The 25,919-nt window shown below is 40.7% G+C and overlaps 1 protein-coding gene and 1 long non-coding RNA gene across 4 annotated transcripts in view; both read left to right on the top strand.

Annotated features, from left to right (window-relative positions):
- The window catches only part of LOC147008814 (laminin subunit alpha-2-like), a 212,048-nt gene extending 189,308 nt beyond the window's left edge, over positions 1 to 22,740 (top strand). For 2 of the 3 annotated variants that reach the window (XM_085863849.1, XM_085863847.1), the window contains 6 exons: positions 2,878 to 3,022; positions 3,394 to 3,601; positions 4,337 to 4,478; positions 4,616 to 4,792; positions 10,288 to 10,447; positions 22,253 to 22,740. In XM_085863849.1, coding sequence (XP_085719975.1) covers positions 2,878 to 3,022; positions 3,394 to 3,601; positions 4,337 to 4,478; positions 4,616 to 4,792; positions 10,288 to 10,447; positions 22,253 to 22,392 — 972 coding nt within the window. In that variant the 3' untranslated portion in view covers positions 22,393 to 22,740. Of the gene's footprint in view, positions 1 to 2,877; positions 3,023 to 3,393; positions 3,602 to 4,336; positions 4,479 to 4,615; positions 4,793 to 10,287; positions 10,448 to 11,437; positions 11,524 to 22,252 lie in introns of all 3 variants that reach the window. The other variant, XM_085863848.1, reaches the window with a different exon arrangement.
- Positions 12,929 to 21,927, top strand: LOC147008815 (uncharacterized). Its single transcript, XR_015053237.1, has 2 exons — positions 12,929 to 21,092; positions 21,240 to 21,927. It is a non-coding gene; the product is annotated as an uncharacterized LOC147008815 (long non-coding RNA).
- Positions 22,741 to 25,919: the final 3,179 nt, after the last annotated feature.

Here is a 25,919-nt window from a genome sequence, read left to right as displayed (position 1 = left end):
TTGTAACTTGTTCAGTTGCCAATGATAGCTCGTCTGTTTTCGTGAAGGGTACGGTGGGATCTTCAACATCCACAAACTAATACAAACAGGTGAGACACCCAGTTTAACTTCCATCCAAACGACGGCACACCGATTGATGTATCATCCTTCATGTAAAAGATCAGGATGACAATTCAGAGCTGGGTCAAGATTCAAACCGAGACTATAGGCAAGTATGCATATCTCTCGAGTCTAGACTCTACTACCAGCCCTACTGGCAATTAATGATCAGTTTATATTTGATCGGCTTCATGATGATGTGTCCAAAAGAGCTAGGATTGGAAATGAAAAACCATGCTTTCACCTCATTCACTTTTTCAGAATTTCAGAATTTTTCAGAATTCATCAATGATCTCTCCGACTCTCTGGAAAATCCTCTTTATCTCTTTGCTGATGACTCCACACACTGCCGTACCATCTGTCATCCCTCAGACCGGCAAGCAGCAGCTTCTTCGATCTCTGGAGATCTGGGTAACATCACAAACTGGTCCAAAACGTGGAACATGTCTTTCAATCCTGAAAAATCTCACACTCGCACTATGTCTCTCCGAAAGGACCGTTTGGAACCCCCCCCCCAACCAATCCTCTTTCTCAACAATCCTCTGGAAGAAGTTCTTTCTTTCAAGCTTCTGGGTTTCACTATCTGTCATGATATTTCCTTGGAAAGCCACATTTCCAGCCTGGCCTGCAAAGCCAGTCGCCGACTGGGAATCCTCCGTCGTGCAAAGTCCTTCCTCGGCCAACCTGAGCTCCCGACCACATACAAAGCTTTTGTCCACAGACTAATGGAGTACTGCTCTCCCCTCTGGGCTGGTGTTCCTGCCTCTCTACTTTCTCGGCTTCACGCTGTGGAAACCAAGGCATTTCGGATCATTGGTTTCTCCCGTGGTGAAGCTGAGTCTTTGGGCCTCTCACTCTCTCACCGCAGGCAGGTCGGTGGTCTTTCTGTCTTCTACCATCTCCTCTCCGGTCTCGCCCCCCCCTTGCTCTGTCTGCGATTTGTCCCCACCATATTTCCGCAGGGTGCTCAAGGTCCGCCAACAACCCCTTTCTGGTAAAACTACCAAAATCACGAATCACTGCTCACTTTCACTCTTTCATTCCTCTTTTTCCCCATCTTTGCAAAAAACTCCCTCACTCTATTCCATCCCATTCTTCCCTCCAGGCCTTCAAAACAGCTGTTCACCACCATCTCTTATCATCCCCCATCCAAAACCATGATCTTTTTACCCCCTTTAATCCACCCCAAACCCACCTCCTACAAATTCCCTGCTTTCCTTCCTAAAAGTCCCTGTGGTGTCCATCTTGTATACCCCATGTTCCCCGCCCCATCCCTCTCCCTTCCACAGATCTCCTAATGTGTCTGTTCCCCACTGTTTTGTCCTTCCCTCTCCCACCCCTCTTGTCTCATGCCCCCTTGCTGTGTGTTGTGTGTTAGCTCTTATATGAGCCTCGACAATGTATACAGAAAAAAAATAATTACAAATCAATGTCAATAAAAATAAATTTCTATTCCCACATTGTACAAATGTCTTTCTTGGACAGAAATATTCCTAGAAAACTCTTCTAGGATCATATCAGGTGAAATAATCAGTACAGTGAGGGCCATCACGCACAACATGGAACTTACCAATAGATTAAAACACCTAATCAGACATATGCTAACACAAGGAGCTGCAGTTAGCATTTTATTACAAGTGTTCTGTAAGGTTGGAAAATATAGCCTTAAAGAACATTTGGTCTGTTTATCTGTGTGTATATTTGACCACGATACATTCAGTGGTTACTTATCCAATCTCAACCAAACTTGACAGGACAAATAAGGGTCACACGATGGAGGTTGTAGCAACTTCGTTTTGCCCCCACCCTGAGGGGGTTTTTCACCTTGGGTGAAATCTGTGTTAAGGTATATATATCTTTGTGTTGAGATAGCTAATCAGGACGTTTTTATCAAGGCTGCTTCTAATAACAAAAATAACTAGAAGGGCACTTGGTGGAGCGCAAATTTCCACCACACAATACCTGATTCAGTATAACATATCAGGTCAAATTAATTTTTGAGATATTGTGTTACATATCATTTTGGGCCCCATCTCAATGGTGAAGAATCACTTTAAAAATAAAAAAAATTATCGTATCCAGATCCGGATCCTGATATTCACCAAAATCTAACCAGTTCGTCCTTGACACACTCAACCTGTCCACCAAGTTTCATCTGGATCCGTCCACAACTTTTTGAGACATCCTGCACACAAACAGACAAGAAAGCAAGCAAACAAACAAACAGACAGACAGACAGGGGTGAGAACATAACCTCCTTCACCTTCGGTGGTGGAGATAATAACGTGTGATGAGGATTGTGAATATATGCAAATACATGAAGAGAAGGTAAGCACAAATAGGTAAAGCTAAATGCTATAATTGGAAAATTTGAATCGTGAGGTTGCATTGCCAGGTTGACTGACTGTCTGGACACAGCTGAGGTTATACATCTAATGATGTGTACCCTCGGCTGATGTTGTGGACCCTGTTTGGAGTGGTTCTGGGCTGAAAGGGTTGAAACCTCCATGAAGAAGTGATTCCAACTGATGATTGGTGCAGTTTGGAAAATCTTTCAATTGCTTACAAGTTATGAAAGTTCTTTCCATAGGTAAACAACTATGTATTTTGAGGTTTGCGATGAAGATAATGTTAAGTGTAGGATGTTGTAGGATTAGTGTAACTTACAAAATCTTTCAAATGTCCATATAATTATTTTGGGATCGCCATTGCTTTTCTTGAAATAATTTTACTTGTTGTGAGGAAGGATTTATGACAAAAGAACAATCTGTTTTGAAGGTGGAGAGCATACAACGTACCTCGAATGCAGTGAAGGAAAAGGCCCAGCGAGCCTTGGATAAGGCCCAGCACACCAAGGACTCTATGAACAACACAGCTCGGGACATGAAGAAGCTTCTTCAACGAATCAATGACTTCCTCAAGGGTGAGAAGATTATTGCATGCAAGATAGACATTGAGAGATGCAATTGCACTTTCACATGAATAACAAGGAGATTCATAGAAAATGAACAAATGAGGTCGATCTGGGTGGGAATCGAGCCTAAGATCCCAGAATCATGAGCTAAGTGCCCAGATGGGAACCTAAGACAGCGCAGTACTCTCAAGCCACAGGGAAATGGATTGGCACTATTATGGAGACATTAAACGTGGATGCAGTTTCGTTTTAAACCCTCCACATTGACTCAAACTCAATGGCATTAACAGTGAAAGTTCAGGAGGCTGGGTTAAATACTCCAAAATAATTTGCCATTATGATGTTCCTTCTGTTAACTCTTTCTCTCGCTTGCTTTGTAGACGGTGGAGCAGATTCCGACAGCATTGTCTTTGTAGCGAACAAGGTGCTGGCCATCGGTCTGCCGGACTCCTCTGCTGACATCACCCGTCTGATGAATGCCATCAGAACAAAGATCGACAGCCTTAAGGATATCGATACGGTCATCGCCTCGAGCACAACCAACATCAATTTGGCTCAAAGACTTCTGAAAGATGCTCAAGATGCGAGGTGCATTTTAGTATTTAACTCGATATGCATTTCTGCCAGCTGTCCCACCTGCAAACACTTGCTTGAGGGTGTTTAAAATCCCTTGAGGGTGATTATGTGCCGGTATATATTTTAAACTTCTTGCTCAGGACTTTCACTGTTATTGTCTTTTGTAGGTGGGTGTACCATCAGAAGCCCATAATAAACATAAAAAAAAACAAAATCCACTGACTACAATGTATGTGACCAACAAGAATGAACCCCAGACTTTTTTTTTTAAGAAAACTATTGTATTAAAGATATTGTAGATATTTTTTGGAAGAAAATACCTGCCGAAGAAACTCATCCTCTGAAAGTATACTGTGATCGTTGCATCCACGTAGCAGGTAGAGCAGCCGATGTATGACCCCTCATAAGGACCCACACTTTGCTACATGGTGCTCCATATTTGCCAGGTGGCAGTTTTATCCAGATTTTATATCTTAACTGGAATCCAAACCAGAACCATACAGCTTACTTGTCCTGCCCTTCTACTTTAAAGAACCATTACAGATATTATAGTGGCATATGAGTTGGAGAAAGAAAAGAGAAGTCAGAAGTAACACTATTTTTCAAGGAGAATATTGTATGTTTGATAAGCCCCATCTGCACATGTCGACAAAACAATGTGTTCATTCATAAAGTACAGTTCTCCTCCTAGGGCATCCCAAAAGGTAGACAAGAAGGATGTTTGAGAAGCTTCTTGCACTTTTACAGGACGAGGGCCGATGATGTGCATGATAAATCTGTGGATACACAAGATGCCTTGAACAAGGCACAAGAAGTGCAAGACTCAGCACGTAAAGCCATCGACCATGTCAACGACAAACTCCAAACCATAGAAAACTCACTTGCGGAGGTGCGTCCTTTTATGTGGTGCAATATTATCTACACACAGTAAAAACCCAACGGTGGCCAGGTGGAATGCCTCAGTGTCGTGGTCCACTTCCTGAATGTCACCTTACGCTCATGTTGCTCTCATTGCTCTGTTCTCAGAAAACAAGGCAACTATCTGCCGTGGACCCATTGCTTTATGACCTGACGAATCGACTCACAACACTCACTGGTGATGTCACTTCTCTCCAAAACCAAGATGAATCAACCAAGAACCATGCAGTGTATGCAGAAAATTTGGCATCCACAGCCAAAGACAATGCGGACCAAGCTAAGAGGGTATGTGCACATCTTCAAAAGTATTGCATACAAGGACTGTATAATTTTTATTTGTTTCTATATCCTACACTAACCCTGAATACTCACATTAAACCAAACGCTTTTGAGTGATTTCATGTACCACACCAGATGCATTTGTTCACATGATCTAAGAGCAGGAAAGGGAAGGCTGACCTGATCTATACTATCCTCCATTATGAGCGTATGGACTGCCAAAGTGGTTTTTGGCAGGGTTTTGCTGGGGAGGTTGTTGTTGCCTTCCCAGGGGTAGTCCAGAACAATAAATCAGAATTTTGCCGGAGTACCACGACACAATGGTCTGCTCTTTTGAAAGGTACTGTGGGATCTTCAACATCTATGACTGAGTGCTACCATAACTGTATTTGTGTACCACACCTATTGCTTTTTATTTTTTCAAGACAAAATCGAGACTCATTGAAGAGTGAGGAGACCGAGGGTAAAAGGACAACAGATGGGGCAGTGGGGTCTCAGTCGGACACAACAAGCAAGAGAATGAAGGAACAGGAAAAGAGGAGAAAGAAGAGGGAAGGAAAGTCTGCAACCTTAAATAAGATGGTTGGGTGAGGTGAGATCTGGTTACTGGGGGTAAAAAAAAAAACTTTGGGTAGGGATTGGTGATAACATTGGATGGTGGTACACAATCTTCTTGAAGCCCTGGAAGGAAGAGTGCAATTATCCGTCTCCAGAAAGCAATCATCTGGGAAGAGTGCAATTATACGTCTCCAGAATTATCCATATTTTCTGGTGTGTTAACCGCGCTTTTTTATTGGCAGAAAAAAGATAAAAATTGGGGGTACGGTTAATACGCAGGTATAGAAAAAAAATCAGTCTTAAAAAGAATCAATTTTTTAATGCTGAATTTCAATTATATTCCCATTGTCATATGTATACCAGTTGATTTATATTCTACATATCGAGGAACTTTTAGAGCTTTCATAATTATGTAAGTGCATGTACGTATAAGCGATCTCGGTTGCACGTTTTTTTTTTACCATTGAGTCATGCGCGATAACCCTGACATGCTGGGCCGCCATTGCTACTCTTGCACCCTGAATACAGGGACGTTCCCAATGGGGCAGTCTCGGCTAAGCGTGCATGGAGTATACGTATGCCTCCACATGTTGGTTGATCAGATGGTAGGCCCCGATGCCTACTGTCATCGCATTGGTGTCAATTATGATTGACGGACAAACAGGAATGAGGAATGATTGATGGGAATACCCACCTGGTCTCTCATCAAATGAAGAATTATTGACAATAGCTGGAGTCAAATTGCTGAGCACCACCTTCAATGACCAGATTTAGTACCACTTTCACTGCTTTTCAGGGCCACAAATCCAAAACAAAGAACATTTGTTTTCTAATATTTTTTTTCAACTTTTCTTCCTTTTTCTATTTTAATAACCAAAAAATCCACTTTATAATGTTGAAAAATAAGAAAAAAAATACTTATTGATATCCTCTCCTATCTTTTCAACTTCTTGTTTTATTCTTCGTCAGTTCTTCCTCCACCTCTTTGAACAAGAAGTTCCCCATCTTTTGCAAAGGATGAAAATGAGATTAAGACTCTTCGACAAAATTCAGTGGACTTGGGAGTAAGCATGTCGATACCTCTTAGTCCAAGAGCATTAGGTCAAAATAGGCCCTAACCTGGACATTTTTGGTAACAAGCTGATTTTTTCAGGATAGGTCCAGGAATATGTATAGAATAACATACTAAAAGTCCTCATAAATCCTCCTTGAGCGTTTTCCGCAATCCAATATGGCGTCCAAAATGGCCGCCTCTTCTGTTTTTCTCATAACTTTGCAAGCAGGTTTCCCCAAAACACACTTTAAATGTCTACATATATGTTTTGAAGTATAAGGAACTCGATAGAATACATTTTAAGAGATGTTGAAGCACGCAAGAACCAATAAAACTGTTTGAGCTCTTCCAAAAATCCAAAATGGTGTCCAAAATGGCCGTCATTAACAATTTTATCTCAAAATTGTTTAAATATTTATCATTAATTAATTAACTGTGATATTTCATCCTGAAAATATTCAACAAACATTTCAATTATAAATGTGGTTGCTGTGCATACAGTATTCAAATCAATTTGAATGTTAAAGTCTAGAAGTGTGCCCTTAATCGCTTATGACATTACGAGGGAAACATTGTACCATCAGTTTGATGCTAAACAGACAGGGCGACATAAATTTGCCATATGGTCCATTTTCGTCACCTAAAGCTCGGAAATTGAAAACTTTTTTTTACCTTTTTTTTTTTAACCTTTTTTGTGCTAACGTGCTAACCTTTTTTATCAACAAGATGCAGTTGATGTCTACCATGAGGTGAGTTCTATTTGAAACATTCCATTATCATTAAGGAAGTAAAACTATTATTTTTGGTACCCAGACTAAATGCATGATCAAAATTTGTGTCTTCATGCATGTACTACACAGTACTGTGTAATATCACTTGACAGGGAATTTCTGTGGAGTAGTCTATCGTTACACCTAAAACATTGTATTGAATCATTTTATTTGTTTCATGCAGATGAAAAGAATTATAGTATGATAGAAATCAGAGAGTGTATGACACTCCTTCCTATTGGTACATGTATGCTGTATTTGTATAAAAGGTTCCTTTTTTGTGTGTGTCACAGCATATCACATATATTGTGTGATGCTAGTATACATTCATTATTAATAATAGCAGACATTTTAAAGTGCCTTTTCCATTGGATACAAAGTGCTATGAGATGTCATCCCTGGTTGTCATAGGAGATAAAATATATTACCAGGCTGTGACAGTACAAGTGCAGTGCACATCTAGGGATAACAAAATAAGTTAGTCTTCAAGTCACATATTACATGGCAGTGAATTTCTGTGGAGTAACCACTATCATCATCATTTTCCTCTCGGGTTTCCTTGCGAGATTTTCTCTGCCCAATACAATTCCTACCAGACATTCTGGCACCCCACAATGAGTTGATTCATCCATAATTTAACTTCACAGGTATCAATATGTAAACATGCTATAGAGTACTGTGATTGTGATGTGTTATAGAAATTGCAGAATCATGTGATGGCAATCATGTGATGGCATTGGCACTTGTGTGCTTCTACATCTCTTATAAATGTATTCTATTGAGTTCCTTGTACTTCAAAACATATATTTAGACATCTAAAGTGCGTTTTGGGGAAACCTACTTGCAAAGTTAAGAGAAAAACATGAAATGGCGGCCATTTTGGACGCCATCTTGGATTGCAGAAAACGCTCAAGGAGGATTCATGAGGACTTTTAGTATGTTATTTCACACACATTCCTGGACCTTTCCTGAAAAAATCAGCTTGTTACCAAAAATGTCCAGGTTAAACCCTAATGCTCTTGGACTATCTGTCACTTCTTCCTGGGATGTCAGGTTAAACGAGTTGTATAATACAACTCGTGGAAGCGATAGCGGGTAGGAGTTTTGAACGCATGCACTGCACTATGGCAGTTCAATGCGTGCATATAAGTGCAGCAAAGTGATGAAGCTGTCACGATTTCACACCAGCCATTACGGCACTGGATTAAGTAAATGGACTTTGATTTTACCCCCAAAATGTTTGACAGAATTACAAAACAGACTTAAATATTTGGATAATTTTGTGCTTCATTTGGATTTCAAACTTTACATTTTATCCTACTTAAAGTGAATGTACAAACTTATTTAGATATAGATAAAAAATAAAATGATATATATATATATATATATATATATATATATATATATATATATCTTCTTCTTCTTCTTCTTTCGGCTGCTCCCGTTAGGGGGTTGCCACAGCGGATCATCCGTATGATCCGCATCGTGATTTGGCACATATATATATATATATATATATATATATATATATATATATATATATATATATATACATATATATATATATATATATATATATATATATATATATATATATATATATATATATATACATGTTTTTTTTGTTGTTTTTTTCTGAGGGTGAAAAACAGGTGCGGTTAATACACCTGTAAATACGGTAGGTGGAGATAATGTTTATTCTTCTGCAAAAATAGAGAACCTTTTCCAACACAACAGAGAGGTCATTTCTGTAGATGAGGAACAAGGCTGAGACAAAGACTGCCTTGGTGCACTCCAGCCTCCAATGGGAGAGGAGGATAGGAACAGAGAGGATTTTATTGATAGCAATGTATTGGCTGCACGAGTGTACGAAAGCCAGGTATGAAGGTGGCCTTCGAAACCACAAGCAGCAAGCTTGACAAGTACATTCAGATGCCAGACTGTGTCAAATGCCGGAGTTATATCCAATGAACAATTCCTGAAACCTTGAATGAGATTTTGGCTCTCCAACCATTGCTGAGAAAGGAGCAGCAGTCATTCCAGGGTTCAGTGATGAGGGTTGAGATAATCAGAGATCAGGCTGTTTGAAAAGAGGAAAGACTACATCAGCAGCAATAATGGATTCCATTACTTTGCTTATTATTGAAAGTAAGCTCACTGGTCAATAGTTGAGAGGATGTGTTATTGCAACTTTTTGTTGCTGGGAGCGATGTTTGCTGACTTCCAGTGAGGTTGGAGGTGGCCAAATGAGAATGACAGGCTGAATCATACAAACAGAAGAGAAGCAAAAGCAGCAGAGCATGATTTAAGAACATGGACACTGATGCTATGTGTGCCCATTGCCGAAGTAGGGTCGAGATTCAGGGACAAAACTTTCTTGGGTGAGAAGGATACAAAGTCTAATAGACAGTATGTAGGAAGGACTGAGACAGGGACATGGTGTGATGGGTTGGGAACACAAGACTTTGAAACCACAACCTCCTCCCTAAAGATGAGATGCTCGGCCTTATTTTGAGCACTGTCTGCACACGGTAATGCCATTTGAGGTGAGAGACAGAGGATGGATGAGGAGGAGGGGCATACATCAAATACATACATTGATAAGCCACCACTATGACTTTGAGGAAGAAGGCTGGTGAGAGATTTCAACCTTGACACCTGCAAGATGATGTTTTGTGGCTTGCATAAAGATGGACACACACTTATACACTGTAGAGCCTAAGGCAAGCCACGTTATGGAGTGACATTGCAAGGGTGACAGAGTAACCTTATGCACACAGTGTAAATATCCTGTTCTGCTCCTCTCATTGTCACAAGTTGCCAGTTGGTGGACAATCATGTCGTATATACTTCGTAATCATTTTTCTTTTTTTTAATCTTTTTTAGCAAAACTGTTTTTAACAAAAGAAAAAAACAAGGATATATTATATGAAAACATAGAAACAACAATTGATTTCAAATCAAGAATTCTTAGCATTACATGAGAGTCTGCATTTATGGTTTGTTTACGACTCTGGTTCCCAAGATATTCCTTTTAAATATTCTGGAATCACTCAAACCCAGTAGTGAAACTACTCTCCAATTTCATTTCTTGCTTGTATGTTTCTTGCACATGGCAGGATCTGCAAGAGGTGCATACACGATTTCTGAAGCTTAAAAACATGTCTAACTCGGGTTCTGGACCTGTTCCTGAAGATGCCATAAAACGAGCACTCAGCCTTCAGAAAGAAGCACAAAAACTCGTCAACGACACCGTGGAGAAACTGAGAAGATTGAATGGTGAGCATGAGCAGTGCGGTCTATAATACCTTGTCATCAGAATGCATCATTTAGGGTAGTGCTTCTCCTGCATTGCACACCATCTGCCTTTAGCACATCATCATCACTCTGCTACGGTAATAAATACTTCTGCTGTCAACTACACGATGATAATGTCTAAGGTGAAGAATATAATGGCAAATAAAATGGGTATGACAGCAGTGGGACTGACAAGATGACCTAGAAGTATGCTCACTCTATTTTAAGCTGTCTAGCTTGGTTTTGAATCCTGATCCACCTCCAAACTGTCATCACGGTGTTTCACGGGGAAGGTGCTCCATCATTCTGTGTGCCGTCCCTCAGATGGACATTAAACTGCTGTCCCGTCTGCCAGCATTAGTTGGTGGACGTTAAAGATCCAATGATGTCCATCGCGAAGAGTAGGCAAGCCATCTCTGGCAAGCTGAACAAATTCAAATTTTCTGCTCTAACTACTGCTAGGAAAGGGATGGAAAACCACCCAGCATGACCTCAGGCCAAGAAACTACTTCGGCAGAACCAATGCTCTGTAACACGAGAGTATGGTACTTTGGATCAGATGACAGTGGTGATGGTAATTATAACGATTAGAAATTATGGTGATAAGCATACTAAAGAATGATCTTGTGCTCGAAGTTATTATGATATATTAATGATCATGATGGTTAAGTTGATAATTGTGATTATCCTCGATGATGGAGATTATTATTATGTCGGTGTAAATTATGATATTAGTGATTATGTATAAAGTGATACATACCATTGATGATTTTGGTAACACGCATGATGATGGTGATTATAGTTATGGTTATGGTGATTGTGATGATGGTGCTTCTTCTAAAAGTGGTGATGATGATGGTGCTACTTCTGCTCATGGTGGTGATGGTGATGATAATTAGGATATGGCAATGGTACTGCTAATGATGATGATGATGATGATGATTATCATTATTATGATTATTATTATTACAGTGCTATTGTTGGTGGTGGTGATGTTACTGCTGCTGCTACGGTTGGTGATGACGATGATAATGATGATGAGGAGCAAGATATTTTTGGTGACAATGACAATTATTATAAGCCCATCCCATGTGCAGCAGGAGATGAGGTTTTGCAATCACGTAATCACGTGTGTGTGTGTGTGCGTGTGTGTGTGTGCGCGTGCGTGTGCGTGTGTGTGTGTGTGTGTGTGTGTGTGTGTGTGTGTGTGTGTGTGTGTGTGTGTGTGTGTGTGTGTGTGTGTGTGTGTGTGTGTGTGTGTGTGTGTGTGTGTGTGTGTGTGTGTGTCCAGGCCATAACTTTTTTTTACCATTTGAGCTTTTTTCATGAAATTTTCAACAAACCTTAATCATGAGAATATTGAGAAGACAAATTAATAATTTCGTCAAATGTCATTGTCACATCATATCATCATTTTTCATCCAATTGACCTGAAATTTTAAGAATTTGCATATTGGGTCATTGACTTGGTTCACCACTAAAAAGCGAGAAGCCAGTTGTTGTTTTTAGTCCATGACCCAATTAATCAAGTGGAACCTGCATTAGTGGGGTGAATATACTGATTCTGGCTCAATTTCCCCATGTAAAGTGAATGGGGATTCTCAGCGATTCATATTTTTTTCCCCTAGAAAATAAACCCCCTTTTTATCCCAAGGTATATTTATTTGTCTCCTCTTTTAAGCTTGGGGCACTTTTTCAAATAACCAATGCATATTGTTTAGCTCACTCATTGAACCTATAAAGATTTGTTCAAGTAGTAAAGTAGGAGGGTGAATATAGTGTGATTTGTTAAAGGTGATTCTTAAGAAATATCTCAAGCATTTAAGTGAATGGAGATTTTAATAGCCTCCCCTTTTAACCTTGGAGCACTTTTTTTCAAATAACCAATGCAGATTGTTTAGCTCAATCATTGAACCCATAAATATTTGTTCATTCTAAAATTCCTTCAATAGTTTAATTTTCTTTGCACAATAATCCCCATCTAAAATATTTAAAAATAAAACATTTGAAACTTTATATTTTTCAAGATACCCCTTTTGTGTCATTATGAAATGATATACTTCTCTTAATGCTCTCATCTGACGACCTCCTGAGTTGCATATCATTTTGAGATTGTAGTAAATTATTTTTCCATTGTTCAAATGATAACCAGCTTTCAGTCCATTCAAGGATTTTATTTGTTTCTTTACATCCTCGAACTTACTAGTTTTTAAATTGATTCGCTTATTTGTTTTATTTACCTTTGTTTTAGTTATTTTTTCAACAAGACTTATTTGATATTTTTCACATTCATCATGTTTTCCATTTATATAGCAAGACTGAGATTTTCTCCACTCTTTAGTTTGATTAATACTTGGTTCGACCATTTATATATTGTGAAAAAGATGGCAGTAGCCCTTAAAAACCATAACCCACATTCTATTGAGTTAAAACTTGTATCCTTATGGAACACAATCTATTCTATACACTGTCATACAATGTATATATATATATATATATATATATATATATATATATATATATATATTATTTTTTTTACAGCCATTTTTCCCTGCTGTGCAGGGGTTTGGCTTTTTCTTGAGGCAATGTTTTATGGCCGGATGCCCTTCCTGACGCCAACCCTGGTCGCCTCTTACGACATACAGGGATATGGTACACCTATTCTAACCGGGCATACACCGGGACCAGTACACTGGTACTCATTTCGCCGACTTCGGAAGGATGACAGGCTGAGTCAACCCCCTGGTGTTAATTCAGCAGCCAACGGGGCTTGAACTCAAGACCCTGGGATCCCAAGCCGCCACCCTAATCACTAAGCCAACACCAGGCTTGTCATACAATGTATATATGGAACACAATCTATTCCATTATCTAAAATGAATCTCTGATCATCAAAGGCTCCTCATGTCTTTTTATTTACTTCTTCACTATACATCTCATGTTTTTAACTTCTTATTATATTTATTTTCCAATATTCTTCATTCTTATTCATCAAACAATTATAATGATGTCTAAAAGTTATTGATTTCTTTATTACATATTTCTTTATTCCCTTTAACCTTTTATCAATCTGATCACCATACTTATAAGCATATGCCTTTACTCTCAATCCAATAAACTCACTCATTACTTTTTCACCCAACTCATCCTTAAAGTTACCAATAACCTTTTCATTCTTTTCTGAAAATAACTCGCTCTTCCAACTGAAATTACTTGTATCATATACTCCAATATTTTTCTTCATATCTTTATAAACATCATCAGTTTTTATATCTAGAATAAAACTATCAGTGTCCATAAACAACAATGAAACATTTTCACCATAATCTTTCTTTAAGCCATTATACAAGTAATCATACATCAATATCACAAATAAATCAAGAACTGCTGTTCCAAGAAAATTGGTTTATCCATTAAATACTTTCCTTTTTCATATGAATTGCAGAAAAGTTCTATGAAAAAACCTCTTCTCTCTCAAAACTTGGTTTATTTATCAATCTCAAAGCTTCTTTCCAAGATGTTGCAAATCTAATGTTTTGCCTGTTTCTAACATTCTCCATTGTCTTTCCAAAGACAGCATTATTCATCAATTTATAGAATTCCCCTTCAAATTTTACTTTTGTATTTGTTCTCATATCTGTATTGAATTCAATATACTTTTCCATCCAAGAACTTTGTTTAAATTTTAAAACTATGAACTTTAGCTACTCTCAATTCTTCTCTCAAAATCTGTTTCAAGCTTCTCTGATGCAAAACATAATACTCCTTATCATAGAATGTTGTTAATAACTTTTCTGTTGATTTACCTTTAATATTAAAACTTTTATGATAATCACTTAACCATTCTTTATTTGGGGTTTCTTTCTCACATGCAAAAGGAAGGTCTTTATGCTTATTACGAAGATCACTCGGGTACCTCAAATCAACTTCAAAATATTAACCTTATTTTTCCTCATTCAATTCCTCTTGAGAAGAAATAACAATATTCATCAAAGCCTTTTCATAATCCTTTTCTTCCACCCACTCTGATTTACCATAAGGCAGAGATTGAAACATTGCCCATCAATACAAATTATTAGCATCAAAATACATCAAATAATTTCGATATCATAATTTGGAAGATATTTGTTATTTGCTTTGGCATATCTTTTTGAACATACTTGTGATATTCCACCTCTCTTCGACTTCTCAATCATCAAAAGCATATCTACATCACTGATTAAATCTATGTCTTGTTTCGTCATTTTCAACATTGCACTCCAAGCTAAACCAGGAGCTGTGAAATAGTGGGCAGGATCTAATCCAAAACAATTTTTATTATGACAGAGTGATTTAAAAGCTTCAAACACATCAGCTTACAATAAAACATGTTTTTAGATACAAATCATGATATTCTCCAAGCTTCTTTATCTTAAATATTTTCCAAATTTCTTGTGCATGTTTATATTCCTTATCACTTATCTCTTCTTCATAAAGGTTATTATAGAAACTTTCTTTTGAAGGAAGTTGTGTTTCTTTAAATCTCATAAATGAATCCATATAATCATAAGGATAAATTCCCTTACTTGTAAAAATTTTCTCTTTACTTTGAATTTCATTCCTTGTTTGAATTTCCTCTCGAGTTAGAATTCCCTCTTTAATCAGAATTTCATCTTTAATTAGAATTTCCTCTTTAGTTAGAATTTCATTCATTGTTCGAATTTTCTTTATAATTAGAATTTCATTTTCAGTTAGAATTCTTCATTAATTTCCTCATTAATTAGAATTTCCTCTTTACTTTGAATTCTCTCTTTAATCTGAATTTCCTCTTTAGTTAGAATTTCCTCGGAAAGAATGAATTAAGATTTGGAAAAGACGCCGTGGAGCTGAGATTTGATGCGAGGAAGGCGAGTGGTGTTCCCATAAACTTGGAAGAATCTAGAAACCGAATACGAGTTAAAGGTTTTGTTAATATCATTTTTGTAAATGAAATATAATTTTGACTTGTGTTTGTTATGGCAGAAATATTCCCTGGTGTTTTTGAAAGTTCATTTATAAATAGATGTGTATTATAGTTGGTGCTGTTGTGAAGAAAGACTGGAATAAAAGAAGGAAATTTATAATTCAGATTACAACAGTAATGAGCGGGACCTCCATATTTCCCAGTGACTCCCTAACTTAGATCCCTAACTTTGGACTCCTCAATTTCCTCCCCACAAATATGACATTTATTGTTCTCTCCAAATTCCTTTTCCTCTTCTTTGGTTAATTTCATTGGTTCATTTGTTTCTTTCATTAATTTAGTTCATCTTATACAATCCTTTTCTAATCGTTTTACAAACTCTTGTGAAGCTGTTTTCCCACTATAAAGTTCAAACTTGTTGTATTCATCACCAACAGCTGATTTGATATAATAACAGAAACCGCAAGGAATATGTTTTTGATATTTATTTGTATTTGATTCTTTTGGATTAGGAGAAGCAGTATTTATCTTTTTTAGGATACATTCAAAATCAGGGTATATCACAAATGGGTGCATGATAGATTTATTATAATCTTCAAAAGAAATCTTTTTCACCAGGTTTAGGCATTGTAATTACAGTTGATTTATGATTACTGCAATATTTTAAATGTTGTTCAAATCGTTCTTTTGTATGAAATGAATTAAGACATCGCTTTCAAGGATATATATTGTTTGATGTTCTGAATACCTGAGAAGACATTAATCTTGATAAATTATTGATGTATGTACAATGTGAATTCTTTCCAACACGAAAATATAAAAGATAAATGTGTGTTTCTTCATTTTTATCGATGTTTGAAAATTTTAATACCTGAACTTTATTATCTCGAGTTAATCCACAAACATTAATAGAAAGGTTATTCTTTTTCTCAAATTTAGGAATATCTGTTTGTGGCATTGGGAATTTAAAATCTTTAATGTCCAAGGTATTCTCATATTTCATATCTTGCTTTACTCTTTTGGAATTACAATTTGGTGGATGTAAGTGAGCAAGAACAGACCAGAAAAAAACATTTATTATCATTGTTCTTAATATTAACAACTGCCTTCTTTAGTTTTATTTCTTTTGGTAATTCAACACAAGAAGAAGCTTTGAGGGTCTGATTTTAGAATGTGTATCTCTAAAAAGATGATTTTAAAAATATTAAATCCACTTCCTACCACTGTATTATCAACATCCTCCTCTTGTCTTGATAGTTCTTCGTAAACCCCATTATTCAAAAAATCTTGAAATGATGTTATAAAATAAGGATCTGTTCTCAGATGAGGAGTTTGTTCTTCATATTGTCTTTTCATATTCATTTTCACTCCCATATAAAACTTTAAAGTTTTCATTTCTTTTAATGTCTTTTTAATAACTTTTTCAACATCAGGTTTCACTATTTCAATTGATTCAGCTATTGATGATGGACCGGGTACTACAAATTGAGAAATCCTTATTTTTATATGCCCTTTAAATGCCCCATCAGTGTTTTCAATATAATAGTCTCCCTTTACGTTAAACTCATTCTTCTTGTGTTTTTGTGATTGAATATGTCTATAATAACTACTCTTCAAAACATCCTTTGAGCAGATATCACACTGTTTTCTTTCCAACTCAAGAGGATGTACTTAATATCCTGCTTAATGTACTACCCCCTTATGGCCTTATCCTCGCCTAAACAATCATTCATTTTTTTATTTTATTTTATCACATGAGAGCACTGAGCGAAGTTGCACTCCATCCTCTGGATCATCGCTCTTGTCCAACACTCTTCCAGTGATCTGGGGAGGGGAAACAAAAGGTTCCACAAAAACACAACACATACTTTATATTCCTACTCTAAGCCTTAAGGACACTATTCATGGGATATTTACACTTGACCGCGTCCCCCAGTGGATGCTAATAGACCCAGCGTTACCTGGGGAGCCAATTTTCAAATTTGCTTGCCCCAAAATTATGCGGACATCATGCCCTTGCTGCACATGTCAAATTGTGCGGGATCGAGTGGGACTCACACATCTTCACAACACTCACACCAATGTCATCATCACATTTCTAGGTCATGGTCCCCATTTTAATGATGCAGGCTGAATTCCGTCATGGCCGTGGGGTGGGTTACCACAAGATGATGGGGGCATCTCAGGTGCTACCATGCCCACAGGTAAGCTTTAGTCCAACCCAGACGTTTCTCCGCCCCGCTCCCTTTGATTCCCACCCCCCTGGTAGCCATCAGCTCCAACCCCGTACAACACACTGGAAGGGGTCTCACTGGCTCCTCTGGCCTTCCTGGGTCGCCAAGGTCCTACCCGCCTTGTTCGCCCAACCAGACCCTCTCCCAGTTGCCTCCAGACACTGTCACCATTAGCCACCAGGGGTGAATCTCCTTGAAGGGGGTCGCAATTCCCGCTCAACGTGAGCCTCAGCAATCCCTGTGGACAAGCACATCATCCCCACCCACAAAACCCACATGACTCCCCCCACCCCATCGGCCTTACATGTGATACCTGCATTTCTAACACTTCACCGACCATGACCTTCCCTGTTACCACACCATGTCCAATAAAAAAATCAATGTGTGCACCATACAATTCACTTCTTAACTTGAAACAACTCACACAGCACTTCTCACCCGATCCACGCACCAGCCATTGGACAGCCACTCGTGCCCGCTTTGTTACGAATTACCCACTGTCCCTATTGTCACTCTAAAACCCAGCAGAACTTACAAACCCATGCCAATTTTCCCACAATTCACTTTTTTCACCAAAGGAGGCACTTCGCCACAATCTCACCAGCCGAGCATGGCCCGAAATGCTCAGCCCGATCTAGTCTCCCCGACCCCCGACAGTGATTTCCGGACTCGACCTATGTAAGGGCACCTCGGATAGACCTGGCGGTTCAGCAGGAGTATTCATCCTCTCCGGGCTTGAAAGTCTATTGGAGGGTCTCTCCATTGCCGGGTACCGGCAATGTCGTTGCATGTGTCCTCTTCACCCGCACCGGAAACAACTCCCCATAAAAGGCCCCCGTGGGTATCGGTGTAATGTCTCTTCCGGTTCCGGACCCCCTCGGCCATAATCAAATTGCTCTATTGGCTGGGCTGGACCCCGCCGCTTTGGCGCACCAACTACCAAATTACCCCTTATCAAACTTGACAGTTTCTGGCAAATTTCCTGAAACATTTGGGTAATGCCAATTTCTCCCAGCCCCTCTCCCTGATCCTGAATCTCCGCCTGTCGGACCGTCACCGATGGCCTCTCTGGCACCCAACCCGGCCGCCTCCACGAGGCCAGCCTGGCTGCGCACTCAGCCGCTCGGTGAACGGTGGGTGGATCCTGTAACTCCACTAGCGCTCGGACCTCAGGGTCAGGAAGAGCAGCTAGAAATTTCTCTAGTGCTAGTCTGTCCCATGCCTCCACTGTAAGGTCCCGATACGCGATCCTGACTGATTGGTAAATGTCCTGTGCCAGCTCCTGCACTGTCTCACCCGGCTTTAATCTGTGGTGCTGGAGCTGGGCCCGCACCAGATCACAGTTCGCTGCGAACCCAAACCGACGGCTCAACGCCTCGCAAATGTGGGAGCTGGTCAACATCCCCTCCGCGATCACGTTCAACACATCTGCGGCTGGTCCCCGCAACATTGCCACCAAATTCCCTGTACGTTCCCGCTCATTCCACCCGTTTAGTCGGGAAATACACTCAAATTGCGTCAGAAAAGCTTCAAGGCTCCCTGACCCGTCAAAATTTACCAGGGGGATCACTTTTCCGGTGGCCCGCTTCCCAGTTTCTCCCTTGTCCGAATCCAGCCCAGGGATCAAACACCCTTGTGGCTGCGTATCCAATTTCGGAGCCCCCTGTGGCCAAAGATGTTTTGTGGTGAGGGTCTCATGGGTCAATTTTGCCTCCTGTTCCAAACGTTGAATGGACAGATTCACCTCTTCCCGCAGGATCTTCTGGGCCCGCACAACCTCCTCCAAGGCTCCCTCGCGAGTTTGTAGCTGCTCCTCAACCAACCCGGACACTACTTATAAAAGACGGCTCTACCAGGCCTTTATCCAAATCTTCATCTTGGCTCATAATTTTATCTTGTTCGTCCAAACGAGCCTCCAATCCTTTTACCTCCTCCGCCAAATTCATCCCTTGCTTCCTCAGCTCTCCCCACTCTTCTACTTGCAGCTGCATACGAGCATCCACACAGGCACGATGACGTTCCAGGCTTTCATCCACTTTATCAACCCGAATGTTCGTTGCAACAATTTTATCTACCAATTTCTTCCATATATTTTCCCCCTCCAATGTAATTTCTACCTTTGTTTCCTCCAATCTATCCTCAAATTTACTTTGTATTTCCCCCAATTGAACATCCACACACTCCTGCATCTCAGTTTTCATTTTCTCCATATTTTCCCCCAATTCATCCCTCATTAAATCAATCCGTGCACCCAACTGTTCCCCCATTACCCCCAATTGATCTGTCATTTCTGCCCCCTGTGCCGTCATTTTTGCCATTTGTGCCATCATTTCTGCCCTCTGTTTCACAAATTGATTTTCCATTTGTGCCGTCATTTCTGCCCTCTGTGCCGTCATGTCTGCCCTCTGTGTCACGAATTGATTTGCCATTTGTGCTGTCATGTCCCCTATTAAACGTTCCAACATTGTCTGGATCGTCATCGCGCCGGTTTCCGGCGCTGCCGCCCCGTTACTGGTGATGAAGCACGGTCCATGCTTGGAATGGGGGAGGTTCCCATCCTACCCCCCTCTCCCTTCTTCCCCCGACTCGCTGCCAGACACGTGGCCTTCCTCTTCAAACATCTGCACATCCGCCATGGTGCAGAAGTCCCGTTTGCCGCCAATTAAATTTAATTTGAAAACTCCCGCCAAAATTTTCCCGTGCTCGCGTGCTTTTCTGTAGTAATTTTATACTCCAATTCGTGGCGAGATTTTAATCCTGGTATATTCTCCCGATACCAAATATAATTTAGAGGGGTTTGAACATCCAACACCCTGACACCAATGTGACGTCCACGGGACTTGAACAGTCCCGCTAACGTAGAATGAGCCGAAACGATGGAGCCGGTTTATTTTTTTATAACCCAAAGATGGAGGTTTTAATCGCCCTACCGCAAACGGGACGAGGAAGGTGGCACGAGTCGCTTTTCACTGAGTTAAGAATGTTTATTTCTCTAACCAGAAATAATAAGACTCGGCAAGAGGAGGGATCCGGGGCGATTCGACGGGATGGTGGTGTGGGTTCGGGCGTGGGGAAAACACAAACAATTCCAATGGATATACAAATCTCAAACCCTCTAAGGCGCCAGGCACACACACACACACACACACACACACACACACACACACACACACACACACAAACACACACACAAAACATAGCTGGTCCTGGTGGTCAGGCTGGCCTGTGGTGTAGACGCAACAGTCCCTGGATTGGTGTGGAACGAGCTGGCGTTGCGCTCGTCAGGGGCAGGAGACACCGTGGTGCTGTCGACCTCCTGGTGTCGGCCCAAGTCCGCTCACAGCCGCCAGGGAGCCAGTTCTGGCGCCAAGTTGCGAGCAGGAGAGGGAGGCAGGTCCGCCCGCCGTTCGACCCCGTACTCCGAGCCAGCAGAACCCCAGAGCCAACCGAGGTGAGGCACGAGGCACAGCAAGGCCACGAAACACAATGAATCCAGGAACGAACCAGTGCAACAATCAAGCACGCTCCGACCCAACAGTCTCCACCAAACCGTTTTTTCTTTGTCGATCTTCTTCTTCCACCCCTTTTCCCCGAACAGAACCTTTTTATCCTCGAGTCCTCGTCACTTCCAATCGAGCCGTTTTATTGGCCTTCCGCCGTCGCCTTCCGCCAATTGTGATCACGGGGCGGAACCATCCGCTGCACTGTCCTGTGACGTCACGGCAAACCTCCAGGGAATACTAAAAGGGGTTTACACAGACACACTTACCCTCACCCGTCTCCCTTACTAATTACGCGACAATTATCATTTCCCCCTTGAAGAAATGGACATTTACTAGACAACTTATCACCACTGAATTGCTACTTATTACATCAAGATCCTGGTACAACTCGAACAGCATGGCATACCTAATTAAACATCCTAATTACCCTTTGAATGCATACCCCCCCCCTCTCAGACGTAACATTATTATGATGGTGGTAATTATTTTGTCAGATTGTGGTTATTATTATCCTCATGTTGATGTTTGTGGTGGTGATGAATGATGTTGATTGTAATTATGATGGTGACATTTAGCATGGTTGTGATGATAATGATGGTGGTAATTATGATAATGGTAATTGGATTTCGGATTGGGTCATGATGGTGATGAGATCCTTATGGTAGTTATTATGATGGTGGTCATGCCCATCACCAGAGGTGGATTATTTGGGTGTGAATGTCCCTCTCCTCCTTTTGCCGGTGAAACATTTTTACAATTACAATTAAAAAAAATTCAACCAAATTGTTTTTTCTCGTTTTTGTTTCTAAAATTAGCAAAGGTTCAACTAAAATCCAGAATCTTCTGAAATAATTAAACCCAAACAAGCCTCCAAAATGTGGGAAATTTAGTCTGGCATTACCTATTCTCACATGGGAGGGGATATGGGAATGCCCCCGAATCACCCCCTCCCCTTTTGAAAATCCTGATGATGGGTCTGCTGGTTGTTATTATCATGATGTTGATGTTTGTGGCGATTGTGATGATTGTGATTATGATTGCATTAATCATGATGATTATGATTATCATCATCATTGTGATTATGATGATTGCACGTTTCCCCACACAGAACTCGAGAAAAATATAAAAGAGAATGACGACAAGCTACAGCATGCGCAGGGAGATCTGACCAACCTTGAACAGAAAGCAAATGGCCTTCTCAATGTGATCAATGCTAATCTCACACAATATTTGAACTGCCAATCGTAAATCACCTACCTGCACCCCCACTCATCCCTGCCGCCCCCAACCCTTACTCGCACCCCCATATCCTGACTTCCTCTTTTCCATCGACAGATGCTGTTCCTTTCGCTGGTTGTCATTGGTGGATTAAGGGATGATTATGATGACAATATGACGACGACATAAGACACTATTGTATACAATCCTCACCTCTATCAATTTAAATGGTATTTACCGATTGAATATCAAACATATCTGTCAGTGGCAGAGTGTTTTATTATCTTGTTTGTGTTTAATTAATGGACTTGTTCTTTTAAAGCCTTTCTCTTGCAATGAGGTGTGGGAATAATAATAATAAAATTCTGTAAAATACTAGTTTCCAACATTTCTCATAAGAAATAACGCTTGGACGTTATTGTTTCGAACCATTTCGTTATTGTGCATTGCCATTGTATATAGCGTTATTGTTTTGAAACGTTACGAGGAATTCTTCCTATTCTCTTGATCATCACGTTTTCATGAAACTGAAGAAGTCATCATGTCATACAAGGTTGAAATACATTTGAGGAGTGCCGTTTGATGTGTTGTTCACATGGGAGTTTGGTGTAAGGGATGCATTTGTGCACACCTGAGTTTCTTTGACAATTAATGTTATAAAAAGGAAAGATAGAAGCTCAAAGGACTAAGCAATGATCTGTAGTGTCAAACCACCAGAAGACCTCAAATGGTCTGGAGAACGAGTTCTAAATTGAGCCGTTGCGCCAGCCCTCATGGTTGGGAGTTTACAGTATGAGCAGCTGCCAGTTCGGTGAGTTGAGAAAGTTCTCACATCCTTTCATTGTATAGAGGCACAGCCCTTTCTCTCAGGTACTATTCCAAGTATTTTTAGCTTATTTTAGAGGCTTTGTGAGCCATGTTAGGTAACAATCCTTATCTCCCACACACGATGGTGGTGTCAGTCCAGTGGGCACCCTTCTGGTATGAGCCTTTTGATCATTCATTGTAAAAATTTAAGCACCAACCGTGCGCTCAGCAATTTCACTTTCTGAAGGGGTTTTCTGCTCCTCAGGTCTGATTCCTAGACTACTGATGCCAGTGTTGTAGCTGCGGGTCATCTTCGTTGCCTGGTATGAATCCCAGCAAGCCACTTCAACAGTGGCTGGAACAGCCAGCTGTTTTGGAATTACGGGTCTTTCCACTCTGATACTTTGCTTGTGGGACCGTCAAATGCATGAACATGCTTAGAGTGTTGGCAGACCTCTGCAAAATTGTTCTGCTTATTAAAGGTCCTTTTCCCAAATGCAGGACATTGGCAAGGTTGGTGAATATGCCCACAGTTTCCACAGTTTCGGGTGACCTTGTCTGTGGTCGCCCCAGGCTTGGATGCAAAAGGACCCTTGCCAGCAGACTTGAGACTGGCGCACTTGACAGCGAATCAAGTCAATGTCTTGGGAGAGTCTTGTGGAAGTGGCTGATGTGGGAGTCAATGTCATGGCCCTGGCATGCGACCGACTCGACTCGGCAGCCAAACAGAGAGTTATCGTTTTGTCTAAATCAATCTTGGCTTCCGTAACAGCTGCTCTTTTAAGGTGAAGTTATGCATGGAAAAATGATTTTATCCCTGATCATGTTATTACTCTTGGCAAATTTAAATGCCTTCGCCATGATTCACAGAATGTTCAAGTACCATTCGAATGACTGACCTTCAGACTCAGCAAATTCCCAAAACTTGAATCGCTCATGGACAAGGTTCTTCCGCTGGTTGTAGTAAGTGTCGAATGCTTCTGACGATTTTGAATCTATTTGAAGCAACCACTGACTCAAATAGGAGGTTCTCATATACAACCACAGCATCGGGCCCAGCACAGTTGAGCACAATAGCAACCTTTCGGCTGTCGCTCGTTGATGAAGGCCAGCAGCCTCAAGATACCATTCAAGGTCCTTACTCCAGCATCACCAGTTCTCGGCTACATTCCAATCTCGCCAGAGATAATCAGGCGACTTAAATTCCATCATCGTTGATGAAGAAATTCCCGAATCCCACTTCTGACACCATGTCATAACGATGGACATGACTGGATTCACATTGCCAGGACCAAATGCCGGATTTATTTGCACATGCACACATGCACACATGCACACAACACGTACAAGCCAGATGAACACAACCAATCAAGTAAGCAGATAATTCACCAATATCATTACAATACTGTTCAGCTGTATAAAGTGGATCAGATGGGATTGCACTTATCCGTTATTATCACCTCACAAAACTGCACATGCTGAAGCACAGGAAATTAACCAATGAAAATTGACTGCATCATCATCATTACTTTGGTGTATTTGGATCCAACATTACAAAAAGATTTCACTATGTAGTGTGTATGGTGCACACAGGAGAAAAAAAAATTAAGAGACAGCAAACATCAATTGCATATTTTTTAAACAACCAGAGAAGAACCAACTTCAAGATTCACCCAGCAAGTTACCCACTGAGGAAAAAACAAAAAAGCATGTCATGATGAAGGCATCCCTGGCAGCATGGCTGAAAAGGTAGGCCGTAATGAACCCGACATTAGACCCAGCCACAAGTAGGTCATATTAATTGGGGGCTGTGTAGGACAGGGTCCATTTGAAAAGTGGAAGACAAATCACATTTAGGTGCAGGCTGTCAGCAGATTAGTAATCTGTTCCACATACTGTATGCTGTCGAGATGCCCAGGTGTGTGTTAATTTACCAAGCAGCTGGCTAGGGCTTGCCAAGCTAGCCATTCTTTGTCAACGGTTTTGTTGGAGTGCTTGCTTGAGTGCTTAAGCCACTTTGCAAGCACTCCACTTCGTAAATGAGCACCCCCAGATTCATTACATGGTGACAAGGATGACCATCTAGATTCCAGGCCATGACTTATTTCATTCATATCGATGAATTAGTCCATGAGAAGGCAAATTTTGACATGACACATGATAAGTTTATAGAAGTGACGAGGCAAGTTATAGAGTTGAGAAATGGGCCCTTAGTGTGTTATTAAATATAGGATTAGCCCAGATCCCCCTTAAATGCATGTTTAGCCAGGTTGTTCGGTAATTGGACATTACATGTGTGTCGGGAGGTGAAGCCAGCTGTCCAGTGTTCGTACATTGGTGGTGTACCGGGAGGCGCCTTGCTTCTTTTTCCTGCCCCTCTCCGAACTAGCCCCGCCCAGCGCTCTGAGAGTGTCGGTCGGCGAGACATGTCTGCAGCTGATTGGTGGAGGGCAGCTGCAATCTCGAACAATGGACCAATCACGGGTCCCCGGGGGAGTGTCCAGAAGAGCGAGCGCCAGGAAGGCAAGGGAGTAACTGCCTGAGTGTCGAGTTGCGATCGGCTGTATAAGGGACAGCTGTGTCTGTCTGCGATCGGCTGTAAAAAGAGGCTGGCTGCTTGGTGAGTCTTGGATGGGCTTTCATGAGAGTAGCGAGCCCCAGGAAGGCAGGAGGAACTGCATGGGGGGAGTCGGCGATCGACTTTTGTGAGGAGGTCATCGACGGGTTCATCCGGAGTCCAGTGATGGAGC

Source organism: Eptatretus burgeri, chromosome 18, assembly GCF_056783735.1.
Source record: "Eptatretus burgeri isolate ZD-2024b chromosome 18, Ebu_testis_v1, whole genome shotgun sequence".
Taxonomy (NCBI): Eukaryota; Metazoa; Chordata; class Myxini; order Myxiniformes; family Myxinidae; genus Eptatretus; species Eptatretus burgeri.
Note: the sequence above shows the minus strand (reverse complement) of the source record. Positions and strands in the feature narration are given on the sequence as shown.